Below are 25,811 nucleotides of genomic sequence, written 5' to 3'. Positions count from 1 at the left end.
TTAAAACTCAGCTCTCCTAACCAATACACCAAGCTGGCTCTCAAAAGGGCCACAAGAGCCAAGCACTGATACAATCCCATCTGCCCAGACAGACCTGGTTTAGTAACTGGCTACTAGCAGAATTTACTTACCTGTCCATGAAAACCTGTTTGCATCAGGTTAGCAAATCATGGTGGAGCCACTTTTGGGGGAAACTGCTCTCTTCCATTCTCTCCCCCTTTGTGGCATTTCTGAATCACTGTGGTGTGTTGTTTAAAATATATATAGCACTTTCTACATTGCCATTTTCACTCGGGATTTTTTGTGATGTAGTCTTCCATGAACTTTTAAATAACATTCTTAGTTGTGTGCTATAGCGCTAGACCAATACAGCGCTTTAGTACTATAACAGCATCATTGGGATGCCTTGATTCCACTGACTCAATGCACTCTTTAGAACAACCATAGTTCTTCAGAGAGGGCTCATTAATGGAAGGAATTTGGTATCTGAAACCCCCATCCCTGTATTGCTTTACTCTAAATTGGGCCACTAACTAATAACATCCGGTTAGAACAGTAATGTGAATATCTTCTTAGTAACTTCCATTCTGTGACTGTAACATCTGAAAAAGGCTTGAATGCAAGGCTAAATTATACTTTTGTACACAGATTTTCCCCAGGAGCACATTTTTGCTTACGTCCATTGATGTGTCACAAATTTATTTACCTGTTCACACAAACTGAAGTTTCATGGGTTTGACTAACCCAAAGCAACGGTTACTTATGGCTTTTAAGAACATTTCATGAGTTTTCCCACTGCTGAAAATACTTACTAATTTTTGACCCTAGGAAAAGAAACCAAGGGAGAGACGGACCCCCTGCTTTCATTCCACACACATGTTAATTGTTTTTCTCCCCAGGTACCAGTACGAAAGCGCTGGTTCATTATCAGAAAATTCTTCTTCGTTCATGGCTGTTTGCCTGGCCAATCATACCTTGCCTACCGAACAAACCTCAGAAGGTGAGGTCCCCCTCTCTGTTTAGTATTTGCTCTGATTTTTCTTTTCATGTAGCTAAATTGGTTGGTAAATTTGCATTAAGAAAACTATGTTTAGTCTGCAAAAGCTTGGTTGTGTATTGTAAGAAGACTCCTAGGATTGCCATATTGGAAAAATGGGGTGGAGCACCAGGAGGGTGGGGTTTGGAGAGGGGGGAGACTTCAGTGGGGCATAATCAGTGGCGAGGGGTTTGGAGACCAAGACGTATGAGGAAAGGTTGGGGGAGCTTGGTCTGTTTAGCCTGGAGAGGAGACGACTGAGAGGGGATCGGATAACCATCTTCAAGGATTTAAAGGGCTGCCATGTAGAGGATGGAGCAGAGTTGCCTGGACATTCTCTTGCCCCAGAGGGACAGATCAGAACCAAGGGGATGAAATTAATTCAAATTTGACAAAGAGGCTGATTCTGTGGAGGATTAAGGAGGTGGCAGGTTACAGTAGATGAGCGATAGGGTTATGAGTGTCCTGCATGGTGCAGGGGGTTGGACTGGATGGCCCATGAGGTCCTTTCCAACTCTATGATTCTATGATTTGCCATTGTTTCCCTCTGCTGAGCCTTCCTTGGTGGTTTCTCACCAAAGCTTTATGGTGACCCCATCAAGGAGCTTTCAAGGTAAATGAGACGATTTGGCCACTGTCGTCCTCTATGATTCTATTATTCTAATTCCAAAGATGAAACTCAAATACTTTGGCCATCTCATGAGAAAGAAGGACTCCCTGGAGAAGAGCCTAATGCTGGGAGCAATTGAGGGCAAAAGAAGAAGGGGACGACGCAGAATGAGGGGGATGGATGGAGTCACTGAAGCAGTCGGAGCGAACTTAAATGGACTCTGGGGAATGGTAGAGGGCAGGAAGGTCTGGAGAATCATTGTCCATGCGGGTCACAATGTGTCGGACACGACTTCGCACCTAACAATAACAACAACAACAAAACTCCAAAGAAATTCCATCTCAACATCTGGAAGAAGTTCCTGGCAGTCAGAGCGGTTTCTCTGTGGAACAGGCTTCCTCGGGAGGTGGTGGGTTCCCCCTCACTGGAAATGTTTAAACAGAGGCTGGATAGCCATCTGATGGGGATGCTGATTCTGTGAAGGTTCAGGGGGATGGCAGGTGACAGTGGATGAGCGATAGGGATGTGAGTGTCCTGCACAGTGCAGGGGGTTGGACTAGATGACCCAGGAGGTCCCTTCCAACTCTGTTATTCTATGATTCTATGATTCCCAGCATTCCCCATTACTCTGTATGGGTGTGGACACTGGATGGTGAAGGAAGCAGCCAGGAAGAAAGTTGATTCATTTGAAATGTGGTGTCAGAGGAGAGTTTTACGGATACCATGGACCACCAAAAAGACCAACTGGTGGGTTCTTGATCAAATCTAGTCTGAACTCTCTCAACTTGGGCCACATGATGAGAAGACAAGAATATCTGGAAGAGGCAATGCCACTAGGAGAAGCTGAAGACCTGGCCTGAGATGGCCTTCAGTTCGCAAGATCTGGGCAAGGCTTTTAACGGCAGGTTATTTTAAAGGTCATTAATGCATAGGGTCACCCTAAGTCAGAAGAGATTTGATGGCATAACACACTTGCAGAACTCATTGTCCTAGGGAGCCAGAGAATGCAAAACAAAACATCATGAAATCACCATGGGAGTGTCGTTTGGGTGGAATCAGGGTGATATAACATTGCGTTTCATGGCCTTTTAATGACTTCTAAAGGGACAGCATTAAAGCATTTTGTTACCTGTGCCGTCTTTCATACCCATGTCTTTCCTTGTTCCTTGTCTTTGCAGAATGTGAAAGGCAGGCCGGATCCTTGATGTGGGTGTTTCTGTTGGTGGGAAACCTCATCCGAGGGGTTGGCGAAACGCCCATCACGCCTTTGGGCATTTCGTATGTAGAAGATTTCGCAAAGACCGAAAATTCTCCTTTCTACATTGGTAAGCCTGCAAGTGCAAAGGACGTCATCCAACAGTGACGTTGGCACGTTTGGGGTTGCCGAAGATGACGATGCTCTGGCTTTTGGGCAAAAATCTATGGATACACACAAATTCTACTGTAGAGTTTTACTCAAAAGTCAGAACATTGTTTCTCGATGTCTCCAACATGTACTGACAAGGAAATTAAGTTCTTATGAACTCTTAGGTCCCTGGGATTCCTTCTGGAAAGAAAGGCAATAGATAATTGTGATTAAAGAAACATATTTTGTTCATTTATACTCAAAACTGCATTTAAGAGAGGGAAAAGTAGAAGAAAAGAGCTGGTTTTGTATACCCCAATTACCTGAAGGAGACTCAAAGCAGGTTACAATCACCTCCTCTTCTCCCCAAACAGACACCTTGTGAGAGCTCTGACCCTGTGAAAGTTCTGACAGGACCGCTCGGTGAGAACTACTCTAACAGGACTGTGACTGGCCCAAGATCACCCAGCTGGCTGCATGGCGAGGAGTGGGGAATTAAACCCAGCTCACCAGATTAGAGGCCACCATTATTAAGCACTACACCACACTGGCTGTCTTGTAGGCCTGACTATTTCCATCCTGGTCCACCTTGGAGCAAAAGATCCAATCTCCCTCTTGTTATTTGTCTTTATAAATGGCAACTAATTTTGATCAGTACTATACTGAGAGTTGCCAAAGTCCAGGTGTCACCACAGTTGGCCTCCAGACCATGAAGATCAGTTACCCTGGAAAAAAATGGCTGCTTTTGGGGGTGAACTCTGCCATTATACCCTGCTGAGTTCCCTTCCTTCTCCAAACCTTACTCTTCCCAGGTGTCTCTAGGGCTGCTGGGTCCATCAATCCTTCCAGTAGGGGATGGAGAAGCTTTTTGGGAGCAATACAATGTGGAGACATCGGGGGCAACACTCTGGCTTTCGGGCAAAACTTTATGGTAGAGTTAGCTTCTAACCATAGAGTTCCGCCCAAAAACCAGAGGGTCTCCCACCCAACATCAGTTCCGCTCATGTTAAAACAGAGCATTCTTCATGTTTGGGAACAGATGGGGAATGGGGCTGGGCGGTTAGGTGCATCAGGAAGCCAGGGGAGCCCCAAATGGACTAGTGGACCTGACAACCCAAGATGTTTCCCAACCCAGAGCTGGCAGCCCTATCCATGCCTCTGACTGGTGGGATTTACTCTTCATGCCCCACACATAGCATTGCCAAGTCTGCCTTAGGACATTCCTGGAGAGTTGGCAAGGGTTCCTGAGGAAAGCAGAGTTTGGAAAGGGTTCTACCCTACGGTTTCAGGTCCCTTCCGGTAACTGGCAGGGGGCATGGAGGGGACTTATCAGGAGCAGGAGGGAGGTCTACGGCTTGTCCCTGGCAGCACAATGACATCACTTTTAGTGTTCACCAGAAGTGACGTCATCTCTGGAGTCACTGCAGTGCTGTGATATCTGGGCATAGATTCTGTGGCATAGAAATGACTTCTACCTTTGTGTTTTTGCTCTGATAGCAGTGTGTCTCTGCAACACGGCGACAGATCTTTCAGTACATGCCATAAGTGACATGGCTGCGTCACCAATAACAGTGGCCTAGGCCTGCCTCCCTGGATTGTGAGTCCCCTGACGGCCAGTTTTCCACTGGTGGGGAGGAGGGTCCAGGGCTGGGGGATCCAGTGCCCCTTGTGGAAGGTCAGCAATGCTACCCCCCCAATCTCCAGGAATTTCGGACTCCACTGTTGGGAACCTTGCAGTGTACTACCAGGAAATATCTGCCTACGGCTTTAATCACAACGGTGAAGACCCGTCAGCCATAATACAATAGAAGAAAAAAGTCTCGAGCTGGCGATGGCAAAGTGATTTAATGTTCAAACCGAATTCACAATATTCAAAACTGCTATAGAGGAATTACATGTAGTGAAGTTAATATTAGTAGACCCCTACTCATTGGTAAGGCAGCAGACATGCAGTCTGAAGCTGTCTGCCCATGAGGCTGGGAGTTCAATCCCAGCAGCCGGCTCAAGGTTGACTCAGCCTTCCATCCTTCCGAGGTCGGTAAAATGAGTGCCCAGCTTACTGGGGGGTAAACGGTAATGACTGGGGAAGGCACTGGCAAACCACCCCATATTGAGTCTGCCATGAAAACACTAGAGGGCGTCACCCCAAGGGTCAGACATGGCTCGGTGCTTGCACAGGGGATACCTTTACCCATTTGAATTGATGAGACCAGTTTGGGATTGAATTACACACCCAAGATATTATAGAGACTAAGTTATATTCGACAACCAAAAAAACATTATTAGAGGATTGAGTGATTACAATAATGAGATCTAGAATTCACGGATTCGAATAGAAAACGGACATATACCTGGGAATCTGATTTGAAATTGTTTGGAATACTGTGAATTCGGTTGGAACATTAAATCACTTCGTCATCGCCAGCTTGAGACTTTTTTTCTTCTACTACGGCTTTAAACACAGCAGCATGATATTTTGAAAAGCTTCATAAGACACCCCTGTGTGCGGCCTCACCGTGGCCTCAAACAGGTTCTGTGAAAGGATGTTTCATTGTGGAGGGAGGATAGAGTTTCATGTCAACTGGCAGAGCGTTCAGAGAGGGACAGAGCCCCAAAACAGGGAAGGTCTAAAACCGCAGGGCTGTTCCCATCACAGCTGTTGTCTTGCTCCCTAGCCATGCGTTCAATTGGCTTTTTAAACAACACCGCTCCTTCTGTTCTACTCACGAGCTCCAGAAAGCAGCTTATGGTGTGGTGGGACTTTATCATGAATCAAACTGCCTAAATCCAATTGAGCAATTTTAATAAAATATAGAAATCTCTGAACCCGCTTTTTAGCGTCCGGCTTTCAGATCTGAATTCCCGAACTCTTCTAACATCGGGTCAGATAGAATCATAGAATCATAGAGTTGGAAGGGGCCATACAGGCCATCTAGTCCACCCCCCTGCTCAACGCAGGATCAGCCCTAAGCATCCTAAAGCATCCAGGAAAAGTGTGTATCCAGCCTTTGCTTGAAGACTGCCAGTGAGGGGGAGCTCACCACCTCCTTAGGCAGCCTATTCCACTGCTGAACTACTCTGACTGTGAACATTTTCCCCTGATATCTAGCCTATATCGTACTTGTATAGGTTGTATAGGATAGGTTGATCTTCAACAGAGCAGGGCGTGGCTGTGGAGTGGAGCCAGAATTGGGCAGGGTTTGGGGTGGAGAAGGACCTCGGTGGAGTATAATGTTATGGAGTTCACCCTCCAAAGCAGCCATTTTCTCCAGGGGAGCTGATCTCTGTCTCCTGGAGATGAGCTGTAAAACCAGCGGATCCCCTGGTCTCACCTGGGGACAGGCATCCTTTCTAGGATTAAGGGCTGTAGTTTGAAAAGCCTTAAGCCAGTGGTCCCCAACCTTTTTTCAGCTGGGGACCGGCAGGGCAACTGCCCCGCCCGTGCAGCGCGCATGCGTGGCCGAAATCGTGCATGTGCGGCACTTTTGCGCACGCGCGCATGCACGAAAGTGCTGCGCATGCGTGATTTCGGCTGCGCAGCGTGCATGTGCGATGCGCGGCCCGGCCCTGATTCCCTCTCCCCCCCCCCTCCCGCAGTAAGAAGCTTCCCGGGCCGCAAGCTTGCGGCCTGGGAAGTTTTTTACTGCAGGGAGGGGGCGGGGAGAGGGAACTACAGCCCGGCGCCCTGGCCTTCGCGGCCCGGCACCCGCCCGCGGACCGCAGGTTGGAGACCACTGCCTTAAGCCACTTATATGGATTTCTATTGCTATTAGAAGGGGGATTCATGAGAACTGAAAGACAGCATTTGAAATAAATGTTGGAAAAACATACTTCTTCCTTCCTTCCTTCCTTCCTTCCTTCCTTCCTTCCTTCCTTCCTTCCTTCCTTCCTTCCTTCCTTCCTTCCTTCCTTCCTTCCTTCCTTCCTTCCTTCCTTCCTTCCTTCCTTCCTTCCTTCCTTCCTTTCTCTCCCTCTCTCTTTCTTTCTCTCTCTCTCTCTCTCTCCCTCCCTCCCTCCCTACTTCCTTCCTTCCTCCCTCCCTCCCTCCCTCCATCCCTCCCTCCCTCCCTCCCTCCCTCCCTCCCTCCCTCCCTTCCTTCCTTCCTTCCTTCCTCCCTCCCTCCCTTCCTTCCTTCCTTCCTTCCTGTTTTTGGGAGAGGGGTTATTTATTATTCTCTTTTCTCTCTTTTAGGCTGCCTGCAGATAGCGACTGTCCTGGGCCCCCTGTTTGGCTTAATGTTGGGTTCATATTGTGCACAGCTGTACGTGGATGTCGGATTTGTCAACCTAGGTAACCTCATTCAAGCTGTCAATGTGATCTTTACTCAGCAGAAAGAAAACTCATGTCACTCAGAACACAGCCGATTTGCTGTGGGCATAGCCAAGGGTGAGCTGTGTCAGTCACTGTTGTCCTCCTTGCAGACTTCATGGGGACGAAAAAGAAAAGCAGGTTTTTATAGCCCGCTTTCCTGTACTGTAAGCAGCCTCAAAGCGGTTTACAATCTCCTACCCTTCCTCTCCTCACCACAGGCTCTTTTTGAGGTTGTTGGGAGGCTGAGAGAGTTCTGAGAGGACAGTGACTGGCCTGAGGTCACCCTGGAGATCTTATGCGGAGGAAGCATAGGGGAATCAAACCCGGTTCTCCAGATCAGAGTCCGTCACTCTTAATAACTACACCATGCTGGTTCCCCCAGAAAGGAGAGTCCAGTGGGACTCAGTAACAAGTTATTTCCCACGAATTGCATAAAAGAGCTTGAGAAATGAAGAAGAAGAAGAAGAAGAAGAAGAAGAAGAAGAAGAAGAAGAAGAAGAAGAAGAAGAAGAAGAAGAAGAAGAAGAAGAAGAAGAAACTTTTTTTGGGGGGTATCCCGTTTTTATTACCCAAAGGAGTCTCAAAGCAGCTTACGATTGCCTTCCCTTCCTCTCCCTACAACAGATACCCTGCGAGGTAGGTGAGGCTGAGTGAGCTCTGGGAGAACTGTGCTAACTCACAGACACCCAGCTGCCTGCATGCAGAGGAGGAGTGGAGAATCTAACGGTTCTCCAGATTAAAGGCTTCTGTTCTGACCCCTGATACTAGGCTGGTACTCTGAGACCACCTTGCAATTTGATGATTTGAATGAAGTGTTTTTCTCCCTCTTCTTGGCTCGGTCTTTTAGCCACTGAGCTACAGTTGTTCTCCGTGGAGTCATTCATGTATTTCGTATCCAATTCTCAGATATCCATTGTTTGGCTGGCCTCTAGGGAAAGAAGGTCTTTTCTGGAGTTCAAGTTTCTCCTTAGCAAAAGTAAGGCTGTGTGTTTTGCTCTGGCAGCTGGCAAGAGGAGGGATCGTAAGCCAGCAACAGAACAGGCCAAACTAACTAACTAGACCTGAGTCACTCTCTAACCCCTCCTCCAGCAGGGCTGCCAGGTTCTCTCCACCCCACCCCTGGCTGCCTGCAGGGAATGTGGAGGTAGGGGTGCCAGATCCAGATTGGGGAACTCCAAGATATTTGGGGAAGGAGCCTGGGGAGGGTGGAGACCTCAGCAGTGTACAATGTCATAGACTTCCCCCTCCAAAGCATTTGTTTTCTCCAGAACTGATCTTGGTAGTCTGGAGATGTCTGGGGATCCCCAGGTCCTACTGGAGGCTGGCATCCCTATCCTCCAATTTGTGGGCAGAGTTTGCATATGCAAAGGTATAGGCACCAGGCTGCTTAATGAATAAAGAATAAGCTAAGTATAGAAAGAAAGTGTCCTATGTCGAACTAATAAACTGTTGTTTGCAGTCATTCTGTATATTCAGCTGCTCTTCTGGAGCCAGCTTGGTGTAGTGGTTAGGAGTGCGGACTTCAAATCTGGCGAGCTGGGTTTGATTCCCCGCTCCCCCACATGCCACCGGCTGGGTGACCTTGGGCTAGTCACAGCACTGATAAAGCTGTTCTGAACTAGCAATAATATCAGGGCTCTCTCAGCCTCACCTCCCTCACAGGGTGTCTGTTGTGGGGAGAGGGAAGGGAAGGCGATTGTAAGCCGCTTTGAGACTCCTTCAGGTACAGAAAAGTGGCATATAAGAACCAACTCTTCTTCTTCTTCTTCTGGAGACAAGCTGGGAGGACATGTACTCAAAGGAGCAGGAAGTCTCCCAAGAGTCAATCAGGACACTAGAGGAGAATATTTGAAAAATTCCATCAAGTTCCTATTCTAACTATGCCAGATATATGTCTCCTCTGATGCCCCCTGCAGGACATTCTTTTTTATGCACACCAAAAACTTGTGTATTCCAGCACAGTTACGGTCCCAAGACCTGAGCTTCTTTCTAAGGAGCCTCCAGGAGTTGTCCTTAAAACAATGGCACTCCTGTACATCAAAGAGCTTATTCAACCCCCAAGAATAACCCATAACTTCGCTGCATTGATACCATCTCTTCCCTTCCTTTCTCTCCAGAGGATTTAACATTGAACCTCCTCGATTCTCGCTGGGTGGGGGCCTGGTGGCTGGGAGTCATCCTATGTGCTGGGATCAACCTCCTGGTCGCCATCCCCTTCTTCTTCTTGCCAAGGACTCTTCCGAGGGAAGGAGAAGAACAGGACCTGGACTTAGGAACCAAGGGGAACCGAACGCTGCTGCAAAGGGAAAGCGTGAGCCAGGCCAACCAGAAGCTAAGGGAAATTGCTAAAGGTGAGCAGTTTTTCATTTTGTAATAACTCTTTCTCTTTTAGAAAGGAAAAGGCTCCTGGGAAACATTATGTTAATGTTATTGTTGTTATCACCTTGTTGTCACTATCAATGATGTTACCTTTTTCTTGTTTCTTGTTTCATGTAAACTGCCCTGAGCCTTTGGGGAGAACAGTATATAAATGCTATGAATGAATGAATGAATGAATGGATGAATGAATGAATGAATGAATGATCTGCAGCCCTGTGAAGGTTCTCCTCTCTTAAGGTTTCCAAGGCTCAAAGTTTTCTCTGAAGTTTTCAAGTTTTGAGCTACTTTCCAGATTCACCAAGGAAAAGAATAGAATCTCAAAGAGAAGGGTCCAAGGTTGGGAGGTCAGGTTGGGTCAGGACCGGCCACTAGGGGGCAGGCTGGAGAGAGGGGACCGAAAACAACTAACGGTTCTTTTGGCTTCACTTCCAGATTTCATCCCGTATCTGAAAAGTCTTTTTCACAACCCCATTTACATGCTTTTCCTATGCATCACCGTGCTGCAGTTTAGTGCCTACATCGGAATGATCACGTTCATGCCGAAATATCTGGAACAGCAATACGGCATATCGGCCTCAAATGCCATCTTTTTAATAGGTAAAGGAAAGACCTTCTCACTCTTACTGAATCGCCGTCCTTCTTGGCCGTGTCATAACAGATTGGTTCATCGGTCATCCAGAAACGATGATTTAATGACATTGACTGTGGTTAATGGGACTGTTTTAACACAGCCTCCTTCACTAACACTGAGGACAGGCCGAATCCAAAGCCGAAACTATGGTTTGCTTTATTAACCACATCTTCAGGGTGTGACTTGTGAACACAGGCATCCTGGCTTGTGGTTTGTAGCTTCGCCTCCTGTGAAATTCATACCGGAACACCTACCAGGTCTCTGCAGGGATCTGAGGAACGAGCAAAATTGATGAAACAAATATTTGTTGAAAAAATTCAGCCTCTGGCTGCACATTTGCAAGCCGTATCTCGGTTTGCACAGAGAAAATAAATCAGGGGGTTGTGTTATGTCTGAACCCAGACAATCTCTGTGACTCTTAAGGCCAAACCGGGCAGAAGGGCTTGGGAGTGGGGACGCGGAGGGGGGCAATACCGGTGGTTCTGTTACATCACTTTTGGGAAGGACCTGGAGGAGCTTTAGAGTAAGTGCTAGGAATTGCTGAATACTCCATGAATAAACTGCTGTAAGAGATAAACTTGGTAGCGCTAGGAGCCATGAGGACTAGAAACATGTTTTCTTTTTCTTAAGTATTACTTATAGTTCGTGAGAATCCAACAAGGCTGGGTTGGATCATGTATTCTGTAAATAAAGGCATAGCTGAAGAATGTATCATTTCACCCAGCACTCAATCTTGCCCCTGGTACAGTGGAATCGCAATGGAAACATAGGCCACTGTCCCCCCAAATTTACAACAAAATTCTGCTTGGCTAAGATTTAGACGCTGGCTGCAGCTTCGGTGCTTTCAGTTCTCTGGGGTGTGTCTAAAACCAGATTTTTACTTTCCGTCTCCACCAGCTGTTTACAATCTCCCCATCATATGCACTGGGTATTTCATGGGAGGCCTGCTGATGAAGAAATTCAAGATAAGCACCTACAGAGCTGCCCACGTAGGTTTTTGGAGTTCCGTGGCGGAGTATCTCATCTACTTCTGTGCCTATTTCATGGTCTGCAAAAATTCGTCGGTGGCTGGCTTAACCATTTCCTACGAAGGGTACGTGTCTCCTCTCGAATGATCCTCGTCCTGACCTTTATTGACGTAAGACAGGAGAGGGAGCTCTTCCTTTGATAGCCCAGCCTACCCCGATCTTGTCAACCCTCGGAAGCTAAGCAAGGTCTGCTCTGGTTAGAACTTGGACCTGTGATCTCCAAGGAATACCAGGGTTGTGACATGGAGGCAGATGACGGCAAACGCCACGGAATTCTCCTGCCTTGGAAGCCCTTTGTGGTTGCCATAAATGGACCTGACGGTGCTTTCCACTTCCAGAATTCTGTGCATCCTGACCTGAATGGCCCAGACAGGTCAAGAGGGGACATGAATGCTCTCCTGAGTTATCTGAAAGGTTGAGCAGGGAGTGGTTCCTGTGGGCAGCAGAGGACAGGACCTGCAGTAGTGGGTTTAAACTGCATGTAGAATGGTACTGGCTAGATATCAGTAAAAAGAATTTCACAGTCAGGCTAGTTCAGCAGCGGAATGGGCTGCCTAAGGACATCGGGAGCCTCTCCCTCACTGGCGGTCTTCAAGCAGCAGCTGGACAGATCCTTATCCGGGATGCTTGAGGCTGAACTTGCCCTGAGCAGGGGGCGGGAATAGATGGCCTGGATGGCTCCTTCCAACTCTGTGACTCTAAAATGGCTGCCTAAGGAAGTGGGTGCTCCCCCTCAATGGGGGCCTTCAAGCAGCGGCTGGACAGATCCTTATCCTGAATGCTTGAGGCTGATCCTGTCCTGAGCTGGAGGGTGGGACTAGATGGCCTGGATGGCCCCTTCCAACTCTGTGACTCTAAAATGGCTGCCTAAGGAGGTGGTGAGCTTCCCCTCACTGGTGGTCTTCCAGCAGCAGCTGGACAGATACTTATCCTGGATGTTTTGTGCTGATCCGGCATTGAGCAGGGGGTGGGACTAGATGGCCTGTCTGGCCCCTTCCCACTCTATGCTTCTATGCTTCTTTGACTAGCACCAGATCTCAGAAGCTATGCAAGCTTAGCTCTGGTTAATTCTTGGATGAGAAACCACCAAGGAAGGCCAGAGTTTCTGTGAAGAGTCAGGCAATGGCAAACCACCTCTGAATGTCTCTTGCATTTAAAACTCCACCAGGGGGCGCTGTAAGCCAACTGTGACTTGACCGTACATCCCACCAGCACCAAAGAGGGGATAATGAAAATACATATAGGGAAAAAAGGAATAGAATACTGATGGGAACTAGATCTGGCCCCACCCACTGGATATTAGGGTTTTGTTTTTTTCCTGAATCCTTCTAGACCCTAGTTGAAATGTCAAACTTCAAAGGAAGTCCCGAAGCCTGGTATGTTTTCAAGAGTACCTTCAGGGAAATACTGGGGACTTTATAGATTGCATGGTATTGTTGTGGCCCATCATTTCCCACTATCATAGGTAGGTAGTACTTCTACAGGTTTCTGACTCTAATTTTTACCAATCCAAGCATGGCATCTAGTTTCACCATGCAGCCAGTATATGGATACGGATCAGCATCTACATCCCCATCACCTTTTGGGGGGGGGGGGCTCACAAGGATCCTCTCAAAAATTAAGCAAGGCCAGGGTTTGCAAATCTGGCTTGGGATGTTCCTGGAGAACTTGGTTAGCTGCCTGGGGAAGCTGGAACCTGTGGAGGGGAAGGAACACACTAGTTGTGTGATACCAGAGAACCTGTCATTTGGAGAAGCTATTTCCTCTCCTTAATCTGAAGATCAGTTGTAATTCTGGAAGTCTTCCAGGTGCCCCTTGAAGTTTGGCAACTCCAGTCAAGACCTGCCTGCTACGACAAAAGGTTACCATCAAAAACGTGGCCATATTCTCCAAGGGTTCTGATCTCTGTCATTGCTCCCTGTCACCTGAACCTCAGTTGTAATCCTAGGAGATCTCCAGCCATCACCTTGTGATTGGCAACAGTAGTTATACCTGAGCTATGATTGTACCTGAAATTAGCTGGCAGGTCATCGGGAGACCCACAACACTGAGGTATTCCACGTTTGGGCTATAAGGTCAACCAAAGAATTCCTTTTTCGTGCAAAAGGGTTTGATCTTATTTCATTGTCTCATGCATTCCTGATCACCTTTCTCAATTATTCCCCCCAGCATCGAGCGTACCTCCTACTCGGAAACAAGTTTATTTGCAGAATGCAACAGTCATTGTGGGTGCTCGACCAAAGTGTGGGACCCGGTCTGTGGAAAAAACGGGATCGCATACGTTTCGGCATGCCTGGCTGGATGTGATGTGGTGAATGGAACTGGAAGAAGTACAGTAAGATTTTAATCTTGGACTGCACATAGCTGCCCTTCCATGCTTAGATCAGTTGAGAGCTGTTCATCCACCCACCCACCCACCCATCCACCACCCTTCCTTCCTTCCTTCCGATTCCACCTACGATCTCCTTCCTTCCTTCCTTCCTTCCTTCCTTCCTTCCTTCCTTCCTTCCTTCCTTCCTTCCTTCCTTCCTTCCTTCCTTCCTTCCTTCCTTCCTTCCTTCCATCCACCCATCCATCCACACACACACTCCTCCCCTCCCATTCCCTCATCCTCCTGACCTCTCACTTCCCTGACCTCCTCCCTGGTCCCTCCCCCTCTCTTAGACACACAAACAGACAGACATACAAACTCTTTCTCCCCAATTCCACCCTGCCCTCACCACCCATACCTCTCGCTTACTTTAACTCCTCCCTGGTCCCTTCTCCCTCAGACAAACACACTGAATCTCTCCTCTCTCTCCCCACGCAGACTCCCTACTCCTTCCCCCCTCTCCTCAACTTTGTGGTGGTGATGGCTTGCCTAGCCTCCACACCGCCTCACAATCTTTCAAGGCCTCAGGTGGAGTGGCGCTGGGCCGCCTGGCCCCCATACCACCTCGCAATCATCTGAGGTCTCAGACAGGGCATTACTGGCCCACCTGGCCTCCGTGCCACCTCGCTATTGTCCGAAACCTCAGGTGGGGCAGTACTGGCCCTCCCGGCTGCTGCACCACTGCCCAGGGCTCCTCAGGTAGCAAAAAAGTGGCCTGGCCTCCTCCTGCTGCCCACACTGTCCCATCCTGCTGCCTGCCATGGCGCCCAGTAGCTTCCCCGGCCTCTTTTGGTGCACTCCGTGGGGTGGGGCTAAGAACATCATGTCTCTACCCATTTCCATCCCAGGGCTACGCCAGAAGATGTGTTCCATATCAAAAACAAGTTATTTTCCCTCAAGCCTTGTTTTTTTAACTTCAATTAATATTAGTAGTAATTTTTTTCAGATTATGTTCTACTCTACAGAGATTTTAGTTTATTTCCCTTGTTTTGACCTTTTTAGGTTCTTGGCACACACACAAAGTTAAGAGAAGTCTGAGACTCATGCATGCAATAGAGAATTAACATGAAGGTAGCCAGTGCTTAAGATACTCCCGAGAAAAAGCTGAAATTTGGTGTGCATGTCTTCCTAGAATGACCAATTCTTAGAGACGTCGCAGGATTGGGCTTTTTATGTCAAACTGTCCAAAATGGGCAACACTCAAGCACAGACTAGACCAGGGGTACTCAAACTGCGGCCCTCCAGATGTCCATGGACTACATGGAACGCTGGCAGGGGCTCCTGGGCATTGTAATCCATGGACATCTGGGGGGCTGCAGCTTGACTACCCCTGGACTAGACAATCCCCAAATAGCCAGCACAGAAAATTGCCATTGAAAAGTGTTAGGTTACAGCTGATTTACTCCGTTGGGTTTTCAAGGCAAGAGACGTCCAGAGGTGGTTTGCCGTTGCCTGCCTCACTGTAAAAACTCTGGATTTCCTTGGTGGTCTCCCATCCAAGAACTAACTAGGGATGAGCCTTCTTAGCTTCCTAGATTTGACAAGATCAGTCTAGTCTGAGCCATTCAGTTCAAAGCATAGAATATTGACAGTGGGAATGGCCATCAAGTCGCCGCTGACATGGCAGCCCCCTTGGGTTTTCAAGGCCGGACGCATTCAGAGGTGGATGTTTGCCTGTCCCAGTGCTAACTACAGCCAAATCCTTCTTGGTGTCCAAGATCCAATGAGATCAGGTGAGTTCTCCAGGTTGGCCTGGAGAGTCAGCTTGTCTCCTAGATGGGGCTGGAAGCACTTGCTTGGCTTGGCCCGTCCCACCTTGGAGTGGCCAGGGTTCCTAGCTGTGCTGTTGCTAAGCAATCTGGCCGTGCTGTTATCAGTCCCGGAGCGAGGTCAACAACAAGGCAAAGGAATGTGTTCAGAGTCTAAAGCAGCCTTTCTCAACTTTTCCGTACTGTTGAGAAACCCTTGAAACATTCTCCGGGCTTCAAGAAACCCCAGAAGTACTTGTGATCGTGCAGAATGTGGTTGAGAAACAGAGCTGTGTACATGTCCACCCAAGGCTCTTCCTCGTTCCACCCCTCCAGTCCCATCACTGGCCATTTTGGGAGGGGGGGGGCAGGTTGACCTGACCATAAATGGTCATATCACTCGATAAATATTTAACACATTTTTTAAAATACATACAAAATCAATTAACTCCCACCCATTCGGGAAACCCTTCCAGGGTTGTCAAGAAACTCCACGGTTTCCCAAAATCTTGTCTGAGAAAGCCTGGTCTAAAGCAACAGAGACTGTCTTTACCAGTCTATGATCAGGTAAGCAGAAAGACAGCTTGGGGGTCTGTCCAGAGGTCAGCAGGCAGGTAGAAGATCAGCACAGTGAAAGAACGGTTCAAGAGTTGAGGGCAGGTGGCAGGCAGTGAGGTCCCGGCGCAATCCGGGTCAAAAACAGGCAAGAAATCAAGCTGGGCAGGATTCCAGGTGCTTAGACGTGGACCTACCAGCTGTCTCTCTTGTTATACCTAGACTTAGTGCCTCAGCTTCATATAGACTTGGCTGGAGAACAAGTCCAGCACCTGCAAAGACGTATGCAGGGAGAGAGTCCTCACCCTGCAAGGATTCAGGTGTATCTTCCGGCCTTTGGCTGTAACGAGCAACCAGCCAGTCACTCCTCCATGAAAGACTTGCCTCATCTGCCATTGGTTGAAAGGTCTGCCACTCACCCCTGGGTCCCTCCTTCTCATGGCTACTTGACGAATGTTCAGCCTGGAGAAAAGGAGGTTGAGAGGAGGCATGATAGTCCTCTTTAAGTATTTGAAAGGTTGTCACTTGGAGGAGGGCAGGATGCTGTTTCTGTTGGCTGCAGAGGAGAGGACACGCAGTAATGGGTTTAAACTTCAAGTACAATGATATAGGCTAGATATCAGGAAAAGAATTTTCACAGTCAGAGTAGTTCAGCAGTGGAATAGGCTGCCTAAGGAGGTGGTGAGCTCCCCCTCACTGGAAGTCTTCAAGCAAAGATTGGATACACACTTTTCTTGGATGCTTTAGGATGCTTTGGGCTGATCTTGCGTTGAGCAGGGGGTTGGACTAGATGGTCTGTGTGGCCCCTTCCAACTCTATGATTCTGTGATTCTGTGATTCTGTGACTGGTGCTCAGCTCCAGTTCCTCGTCATTCTCTGCCTCATCACCAGCTGACTCCCAACACTAGCCTGGGCCATCAGAGTTCACAGAGTATTGCTTTCTCTACCCATACATTAGCATGTCCCTTCCCATTAAGTTGGGGATGGGTTTTCTAGCATCTGCCAATAGTTAAATGCGAGCTTTGCAACCAAGTATTGTATCATTGAGTAAGTAACTCTTCTGACATTTCTTGACTCAGAAGCTACCAATCACAAGACCTCACCTGATTTCAAACACTGTTTCCGCAGGTGTTTGAAAACTGCACCTGCATTCCGGCATCGGGTTTTCCATTGGCAAACAGCTCGGCGGTCCTGGGCCAGTGTGGCAGAGAAGAGGCGTGTGACACCATGTTGCACTACTATTTAATTCTGTCCTTAGTTTGCTGCTTAATTTACTCCACAGGAGCCATGCCGGGCTACATGGTCCTAATAAGGTATGCAGGGTACAAATTGCTGCTTTTTAAAAAAATGAGCAGTGAGATTATTGTTGTCACAAGAAGCTGCCTTTGTATCCCCTGCTAATAGTTGAGCTTTATATTCAGGGATAGATTTTGTCATTTTAAGAATTCAATTCTCCAGGTTTGTTTTTCCCCTCCAGATCAGGACCCTGCATATCCAAGGGATTGCCTCTCCCAATATGCCCCCAGAAGTGCTTTAAGATCTTATAATACCAACATGTTGGTGGTTCCTGGCCCAATGGAATATCCACACTGGAGTTTTGGCCATTTACCCGTACATATGCACATCAAAAATTGATCAGTCAATTATGCATGGGTGTTTTCCCTCACTTTCACTGTGCATGTCTGTCTGGTTTCCTTTATTGTTCTGCACTGATTTTTCTTTCTTCATTTCTCAGTTCACTTTTATGTTGCTGTTTCCCTGGGTTTTCTGCACAGGGCAGGTTTTTGAAAAACTGCCAAGATCATGACCGGAGTGCAGAATCAAATTGTAGAATCACAGAGATAAAACCACACCAATTTGCAAGAGAGGGCAGGAAATTAATGTTACCATGTAGTTAGGACACAAGTGAATATATCCCCCCAATTTTTTTTCCTATTTAGTGGCACAAGGCCAAAAACACACTTCCAAATTTCTGCCATAGCACTCCTCCCCCATACAAATTGCAGCCCTAGGGCAAAGTGTGGTAGAGTTGCAGCTGACTTTGCACAGGTGTTTGTGTGCATATATGCACACACACCTACACACATATTGCTAAGGATCACAGTTTGCAATGCCAGTATCAGTGAGTTCTACCATGTATTCTGTACACTCAGCATGTTTCCCTGTACTACGTGATTGTGTAACTCTTTCCCATTTTTCATTGTGGCCGATAACACATCAGAGATTACTCTAATACTCGGCAAAATGGAAAAGGGGGCTTCACTGCTGCTTGTCAGTTTAAAAAAAAAAAGTCTTGTCCATTTCAACATCGGATTTTTCTCCTTAGCCTTCCTTCCTTTCTGTTCTCTTTAAGTGATTTAATGTTCAAACCGAATTCACAATATTCAAAACTGCTATAGAGGAATTACATGTAGTGAAGTTAATATTAGTTGACCCCTACACATTGGTAAGGCAGCAGACATGCAGTCTGAAGCTCTGCCCATAGGGCTGGGAGTTCGATCCCAGCAGCCGGCTCAAGGTTGACTCAGCTTTCCATCCTTCCGAGGTCGGTAAAATGAGTACCCAGCTTGCTTGCTGGGGGGTAAAACGGTAATGACTGGGGAAGGCACTGGCAAACCACCCCATATTGAGTCTGCCAAGAAAATGCTAGAGGGCGTCACCCCAAGGGTCAGACATGACCCGGTGCTTGCACAGGGGATACCTTTACCTTTACCTTAATGGACCTTAGACTGACTTAAAAAAAACAACCTGCAAATTGCAGAAGAACCAGTAGATTGTGGTAGTTATGATGTTATAATTATATATATGTATACAGGATAAGTATACATATGTAAAATTATTGGGGCTGTATATTCACGTGGTAAAAACTTGAAAACCTGAATGATCCTTTTTGTTTTTTACCTGAATTGAGAATTCCCAGTTTCGTTCAGGACCTGAATCACAAAAAAGAAAATCGTTTTGGCTTTTAATTCGGGTTTTCAAATCTGACTGACCAAACACTTGATCCCCAGAGAGGAGCCTCTCCATGGATCAACTGGGGGCAGAAATTTGGGAATCTTTCCTGAATCAAGGTGAACCCAAAGCCCAGTTCCGAATCTGGGATTTGAGTAATTCAAGTTACCCCTCAAAGTTCAGGAAATAATCCAATTTTTCTTGTACATCCCTAATACAGACAGAAGTACACACTATCTATATATAACACTATAGTAATATAGCACTTAATTTTAAAAAGTGCACTCAAAATTCCTGTAGTCATGTGGAAGGGAAAATGAAGCTGATGTAGGCGAGACTGTCAAAATGTTCATCTTCTTATCCAAATAGATTGCTTGGAGTATGTTCCTTTTAGGGGGAAATTTGTACTAAACTAGGTGTGCAAAAGAATTTACTGATGCTAGGGAAAGCATGGGAAATGGATATATTACAGCAGTGGTCCCCAACCTTTTTATCACCGGGGACCACTCAACGTCGGGGACCACTAACCGGGGACCACTCAATGCCTTTTACTGAGGCCCGGTGGGGGGGTCATTTATTCCTCTACTCTCAACCACTGCCCTAACGCTCTCTGATCGCTATGGTAATGTTTAAACACCCCTTCAAAATAAGATACAGACATGCCACAACAATGAAGTGTGTTGTAAAGGGCTGAGGGGGGGGGGATGAAGTAAAGGGCCAGGGGGGGGAGAGAAGGCGTCCTTCGGGGCCCACCTCCAATTAGTCGAAGGACCACATGTGGTCCGCAGCCCACAGGTTGGGGATCGCTATATTACAGCACATGGATGCCAAAAATAAAAGTACTTTGTATACCATGGTGGAGAAATCTCCACATGGATGCAGCCATAGTTAGAGAGCAAGGATTAGATGTAGGGAACTGTGGAGTGTTCATGCTGTGGTGAATCTGGGTTTGCCACTGGGTAATTTATTAAACAGCAATCAAAAGAGAATTGTATTTTATACAGATGCATGTAAATATACAGGTATGTTAGAATAAATTGCCAGGAACCGGTTCAGGAGCAATCAGATGCAAACAAAGGGAGACAAACACATCATCTGGATCTGCAGATTTTGGGTGGGGGGATCACTTGGGCATGGAATGGGGGTCACTGTGGGTGGGCAGATAGTTGTGAGTGTCCTGCATTGTGCAGGGGGTTGGCCTAGATCAGGGGTAGTCAACCTGTGGTCCTCCAGATATTCATGGACTACAATTCCAAGGAGCCCCCTGCCAGCGTTTGCTGGCAGGGGGCTCCTGGGAATTGTAGTCCATGAATATCTGGAGGACCACAGGTTGACTACCCCTCGCCTAGATGACCCTGGAGGTCCCTTCCAACTCTTTGATTCTATGGTTCTATGATTTATTGGTTTAATATGAAACATCCTTATTACCTAGGTCTCTAAAGCCAGAGGAGAAATCGTTTGGGGTGGGCCTGCATGCCCTGGCAGAAAGAGTGTTTGGTAAGTCACATTTGTCCCTTCAAAGTGCATTCCAAGCATAATCGGAGAGAAAAGATACCTTTCCTGTGTTCTCGGAGAGTTGATTCAGGAAGTCGTTTCCCACACTGGGTGTAAGAAAGCCGATAATTGTCATCCAGATTTCTCCCTAGAGACATTAGGTTTATGTGGTCATGTTTTCAAAGTGGCACTGCTGCATTAGGAACCTGTTATAATGTTATAGCACTACAATTATACATACAGTGCTAGAGTTGGCAGGGGCCATACAGGCCACCTAGTTCAATCCCCTGCCCAATGCAGAATGATATTCCATTACATCTGAGGATTACAGTTCTGAACATAGTGGAAGGGAGCCAAGTGAGAATTGGAGCAGAATTTCAGGCAATAATCTGAAGAAGACATGAGGAGAAGGATGAAGTAATTAAGCTAGGGTGTGCACATCTAAAAGACGAAAAAAGCACATCAAATCTTGACATAAACATATAATTCCAGGGACTGTGGCATCCATTATCTTAAGCAGCAGAATAAAAGGTTAAACAAGCACTAAAATCAATCCTTTCTGTGCCATATAGCTGGAATCCCATCACCCATTTATTTTGGAGCTATGATAGATACCACGTGCTTGAAATGGGGAACCAAGAAATGTGGAGGAGAAGGAGCATGCCGAATGTATGATGCTGACACATACAGGTGCGTCCAGATCACGCAAGGTGATGTTACCGCTTTGCTCTGGTTCAGCCTCACTTGGAGTACTTTGTTCAGTTTTGAGCACCACAACTGAAGAAAGAGGTAGAGGAACTATAGCGTGTCCGGAGGAGGGCTATGAAGATGGTGAGGGGTTTGGAGACCAAGACATATGAGGAAAAGTTGAGGGAGGTTGGTCTGTTTATCCTGGAGAGAAGGCGACTAAGAGATCATATGATAACCATCTTCAAATATTTGAAGGGCTGTTATATAGAAGATGGAGTAGAGTTGTTTTCTGTCGCCCCAGTGGGTTGAAATTAATGCAAAAGAATTTTCAGCTGAGCACCCAGAAGAAATTCCTGACCATTAGAGCGGTTCCTCAGTGATCTCACAGAAATGCTGATTTTTATGCTCTTCACAAAGTGCCACAAACTGCATAAAAAATCTCTAACATTTTTCAGTTCATGAACACGGCCTTGCAAGGCACAAACCAGCCAATTTGGTTTGTTAGCTGATTTTTACCCAGCACCACCACAGAGCAGAGGCCCTCAACCTTTCTAAGTCCGGTAGATACCTTCACAAAATGGCTGCAGGAATAGGCAGAACCAACCACAAAATGGCTGCCGCCAATGTGTGGTGAGCTTGTGAAATTACTCTAATAGCTAGTCTGATAAACAGGTTGCCTTTTTAAAGGCATATATTGTTTAAAAATATTTTCCCGTTCAGAAAATATTTGTGCTGTGGTGGCAGCTGTTGTCTAAGAAGTAAAAAAAAAAAAATCTGCACCGCCAATCGGAGCCCCAGTGGCCAATCAGAACTCCTGCTGGACAAAAGCTCCAGCTGGGCCCACCCATTTTCTACAAACTCCAGAAAACCTTGTAATGTCTGGTGCTCTGATTCAGAGAATTTGTAGAGTTGTTTCACTGGCAAGGCCTCCACAAGTTTCAGGTTGGCAGTACAGGATGGGGAATATGACCATGGAAGCCATGGGCATTATGTTGGGGAGGTGGTTGCACATTACATGCTAACACATCACTATATACTCCATGCCAGGGGTTGTCAAACTGTGGCCCTCCAGATGTCCATGGACTACAATTCCCAAGAGCCCCTGCCAGCAAACGCTGGCAGGGGCTCGTGGGAATTGTAGTCCATGGACATCTGGAGGGCCACAGTTTGACTATCCGTGCTCCACACCTTTCAAAAGGATCAGGCACAAAATGGAGGTGCAAAAGGGGGGAAAAGGGGGGCAAGAATTCCCAACATGCAATTTTCCATGTTTTTTTTTTGCTGCTGCTTCTCATGGCAGAGTGGGGATTTTCAGCTGGGTCCCCCAGATCCTAGCATGAGATTCTAACCAGATCTGAAAACAAGATCTGGGCATGGGTCACTTGTGGGTCTCGGTAGATAACAGTGAAGTGAGGGTTTTGGTGGTGCTTTAACGCCATTCAAACTGTCTTCCAGGCTGCTGTACCTGACTGTGCCCGCTGTCCTCCGAGGGGTATCCTACATCCCTTGCGTGTGCATCCTCCTGATTTTATGGAGACGGTCTAAGAACAGGGGGGATGGAAACCTCGAGACCGAAGCCAAGGAAGAGGAAAATGGAGCAGCTGGACAGAGCGATGTCCCAGACGCCCAAAACTGTTTGCACCTAGAAGTAATTGATCGTGAAAGTACGGACTTCAATAAAGACTAGGAGCACTTCAAGTGGCAGCGATAAACGAGGATGAAAAAAAACTGAAAGTTCTTACAGACACCGTCTCTCTCTCTCTCTCAAAGGATTCATAAAAGAAAATGGGAGCTTTTACGTTCTTACTCAAGCTCAATGCCAGCTTGTAGCAGCTTAGTTTCACCTCTGTTATAAGTTGAGTATTCCACATGTTACACTCTTCCAGTTTGGTGTAGTGGTTAGGAGTGCGGACTTCTAATCTGGCATGCCGGGTTCGATTCTGCACTCCCCCACATGCAACCAGCTGGGTGACCTTGGGCTCGCCATGGCACTGATAAAACTGTTCTGACCGAGCAGTGATATCAGGGCTCTCTCAGCCTCACCCACCCCACAGGGTGTCTGTTGTGGGGAGAGGAATGGGAAGGCGACTGTAAGCCGCTTTGAGCCTCCTTCGGGTAGGGAAAAGCGGCATATAAGAACCAACTCTTCTTCTTCTTCTTCCTGGAATACCTACGGCAAGCAGCAGCGGCTGGCAGATACTGTCGGACCTCCACTGCGAAAGTTGCTTGTACATTTGTGTTTACCTCCCTGCACTGTCTTGTAGGTCAGTTTTTCTTTTGCATTTCTACTGCCTGCATAAAGCTTTTGCGATTGATATAAACAAACATTGTCTATCGACAAAGAGAATCGCCAGTCAGTCCGAAAGGTTCCCTCCAATTATTCAATAGACTTTTCAAATTTCAAATTTATTTAAGACAGCGCTACGGCAAGATAAAACAGATAGCAAAGAACACTGGGAACCGAGACAAAATTTTAAAAAATATTTAATATTGCATGATTAATAGGTACATTAAAAATTGCATAATAAAATTCCTCTAGGACACTTTTAATCGAGCTTGAGTGGCCTTTCCCGTGTGCTAAGCACATGAGCACAACACTTGGCAACCTGCTTAATAATATGGACCTTCCTATTCCACAGGAGAATATCAATAGGCTTAGCAGAACCAAGGAATAAACTGAGTACACGTACCCCCTCACCACTGTTTGACCCCCGGTCACACACTAACGCAGAGGCCTCAGATGTGACCCTTAGCTTGCCACCAATAATAATAATAATAATAATAATAATAATAATAATAATAATAATAATAATAATGCTAACCTACCTTTCAAGGTTGTTGTAAGACTTTCTGACGTAATACGAATAAAATGGCTTGAATACTACGAAAATTAGATGTAAATGCTATGTAACTATTCTGATGGTGTAGATGCTTCTACATAACTATTTTGACTTTTGCATTCAATTTTTTTCCCCCTACCTTTGTGAAATGGTTGATTGAAAAAGAATTTGGATATAAGGAAATAGTTTTGTACCTTATAGGAATATATTATAAAAATAATTATTTTTGCTTTTTGACTCTGTTTTTTTTTTTTTACTTTTTTTTCATCTCCACTATTTGGCCAACTTATCTGTTTGCATCATCCAGAAATGACATGTCACCAGAAAGGTGACACCATCACCTGCACCGTTCACCCTCCCCTTGCTTTTCCTATGGCAGAAGGAACTGCTGAGAAAACAGCCCAGATCCCCCCCATACCACACCACAACGGACTCCCCTCCCTTCGATCTTTACACTCACAGCCTACCAACTGAGCTCTCCAGGCAGAGTCAGCCACAGGTGGAGCTGGAGTCAGGCATACGGATGGGTGATTTGGCTCAGATAAGCTGAAAAGTACCCAAATGAATGGTGATTCGGGTAATTTTCAACCTATCTAACCCAAACTGTCCACCCCCTATGTATGAATGGTCTGAATCAAAGGTTGCCAAGGAGCAGTTCAGTGATTTGGCCTGTTTAAATGCACCCCCCTCTCACCTTCTCAGGAATCTCCTGAGAAGGGGGAAGGAGAGAGTGGTGTGCCCAACAGCTGATAATGACAGGCACTCTACTCCCTTTATATCCCTCTTCATGCTTAAAGTTAAAAGCCTTTCCAGGCAGTTTTACTTATGAAGATAGGGGAAAGCATTTAAAGGGAGAATATGGCCACCTAACTGCTGATAATGATAGGCATGCTGTCTATTCCTTTTAAATTCCTCCCTATTTGGGATTTAAAGAGAATATGTAGTGCACCTGCCCCTATCAGCTGCTAGGTGGCCACCCACTCCCTTTAAATGCTCCCCTCTACTTATGTTCACAGGCAAAGGGGCCTGTGCTGATTGTGGGAGCATTTAAAGTGAGAGCAGTCTGCCGAACAGCTGATAATGAGAGACATGCTTCCCACTCCTTTTAAATCCCTCTCCCAGGGACCGGCATGCCTGACATTATCAGGTGTTTAGCAGGTACTCTCTTCCCCCTTTTTTCAAGCAGCAGAGATACTGTCTGCTGTCTGAGAATGGGGGGCGTATGCATGTGGAAAGATCCTTAAACATTTTGGATTCGCCCAAATCTGAAAAGTGAAGGCATATTCATGCATTTTGGATCTGGTCCTAATTCTTTCGGGCCAAATCTGAAATGGTGCAATATTTTTTGCATGTGCTGATGCCCAGTCGAGAAGGCTGAGGGAGGTAGGGAAAGTGCCACCTTGACTAGGCCAGAGTGTCCCTGCTCCTTCCCTCCCTCCCTCCTCCACATTACTGCCTAGTAGAGGGTTTGTTAGCTGCAAGGCTGGGCCCTGTGCATTGCTGCGGGAGGGGGGGGGAGACAGGACTCTGTTAGAATGGCCATCACAGACCAGCCTTATTCTGAGGGTTGCCACTTCTTTCTCTCTCCCTTCCTCAGCCTAACTTGCCACCTAAGCCCAGCCCCTCCGTCCCTTCCCATTCATAAGAACTTACTGACTTTGTAGGCAGGAAAAGAACATCCTCCAAGGAGCATGAGTGTTAATAAGCAGGCTTTAGGAGGACTGGCGGGGGGTGGGGGGACGAGAGAGAGACAGGAGGTGGTTTAAGGCAGAACTGGGCATGCAGGCTCTGTCCCTCCCAAGTTCAGAAACCACAAGAGT

General features: G+C 46.8%; 1 protein-coding gene across 4 annotated transcripts in view; it reads left to right on the top strand.

Moving 5' to 3' along the window:
- LOC143838587 (solute carrier organic anion transporter family member 1A2-like) overlaps window positions 1-24,223 on the top strand; it is a 65,369-nt gene extending 41,146 nt beyond the window's left edge. For all 4 annotated transcript variants that reach the window (XM_077340152.1, XM_077340154.1, XM_077340151.1 and 1 more), the window contains exons 5-15: window positions 900-1,000; window positions 2,825-2,971; window positions 7,184-7,282; window positions 9,421-9,654; window positions 10,115-10,279; window positions 11,211-11,406; window positions 13,511-13,676; window positions 17,144-17,328; window positions 20,400-20,464; window positions 21,034-21,151; window positions 22,607-24,223. In XM_077340152.1, coding sequence (XP_077196267.1) covers window positions 900-1,000; window positions 2,825-2,971; window positions 7,184-7,282; window positions 9,421-9,654; window positions 10,115-10,279; window positions 11,211-11,406; window positions 13,511-13,676; window positions 17,144-17,328; window positions 20,400-20,464; window positions 21,034-21,151; window positions 22,607-22,838 — 1,708 coding nt within the window. In that variant the 3' untranslated portion in view covers window positions 22,839-24,223. The remainder of the gene's footprint in view (window positions 1-899; window positions 1,001-2,824; window positions 2,972-7,183; window positions 7,283-9,420; window positions 9,655-10,114; window positions 10,280-11,210; window positions 11,407-13,510; window positions 13,677-17,143; window positions 17,329-20,399; window positions 20,465-21,033; window positions 21,152-22,606) is intronic.
- Window positions 24,224-25,811: the final 1,588 nt, after the last annotated feature.

Source organism: Paroedura picta, chromosome 5 (assembly GCF_049243985.1).
Source record: "Paroedura picta isolate Pp20150507F chromosome 5, Ppicta_v3.0, whole genome shotgun sequence".
NCBI lineage: Eukaryota > Metazoa > Chordata > Lepidosauria > Squamata > Gekkonidae > Paroedura > Paroedura picta.
This window is presented reverse-complemented; position numbering and strand designations above follow the sequence as displayed.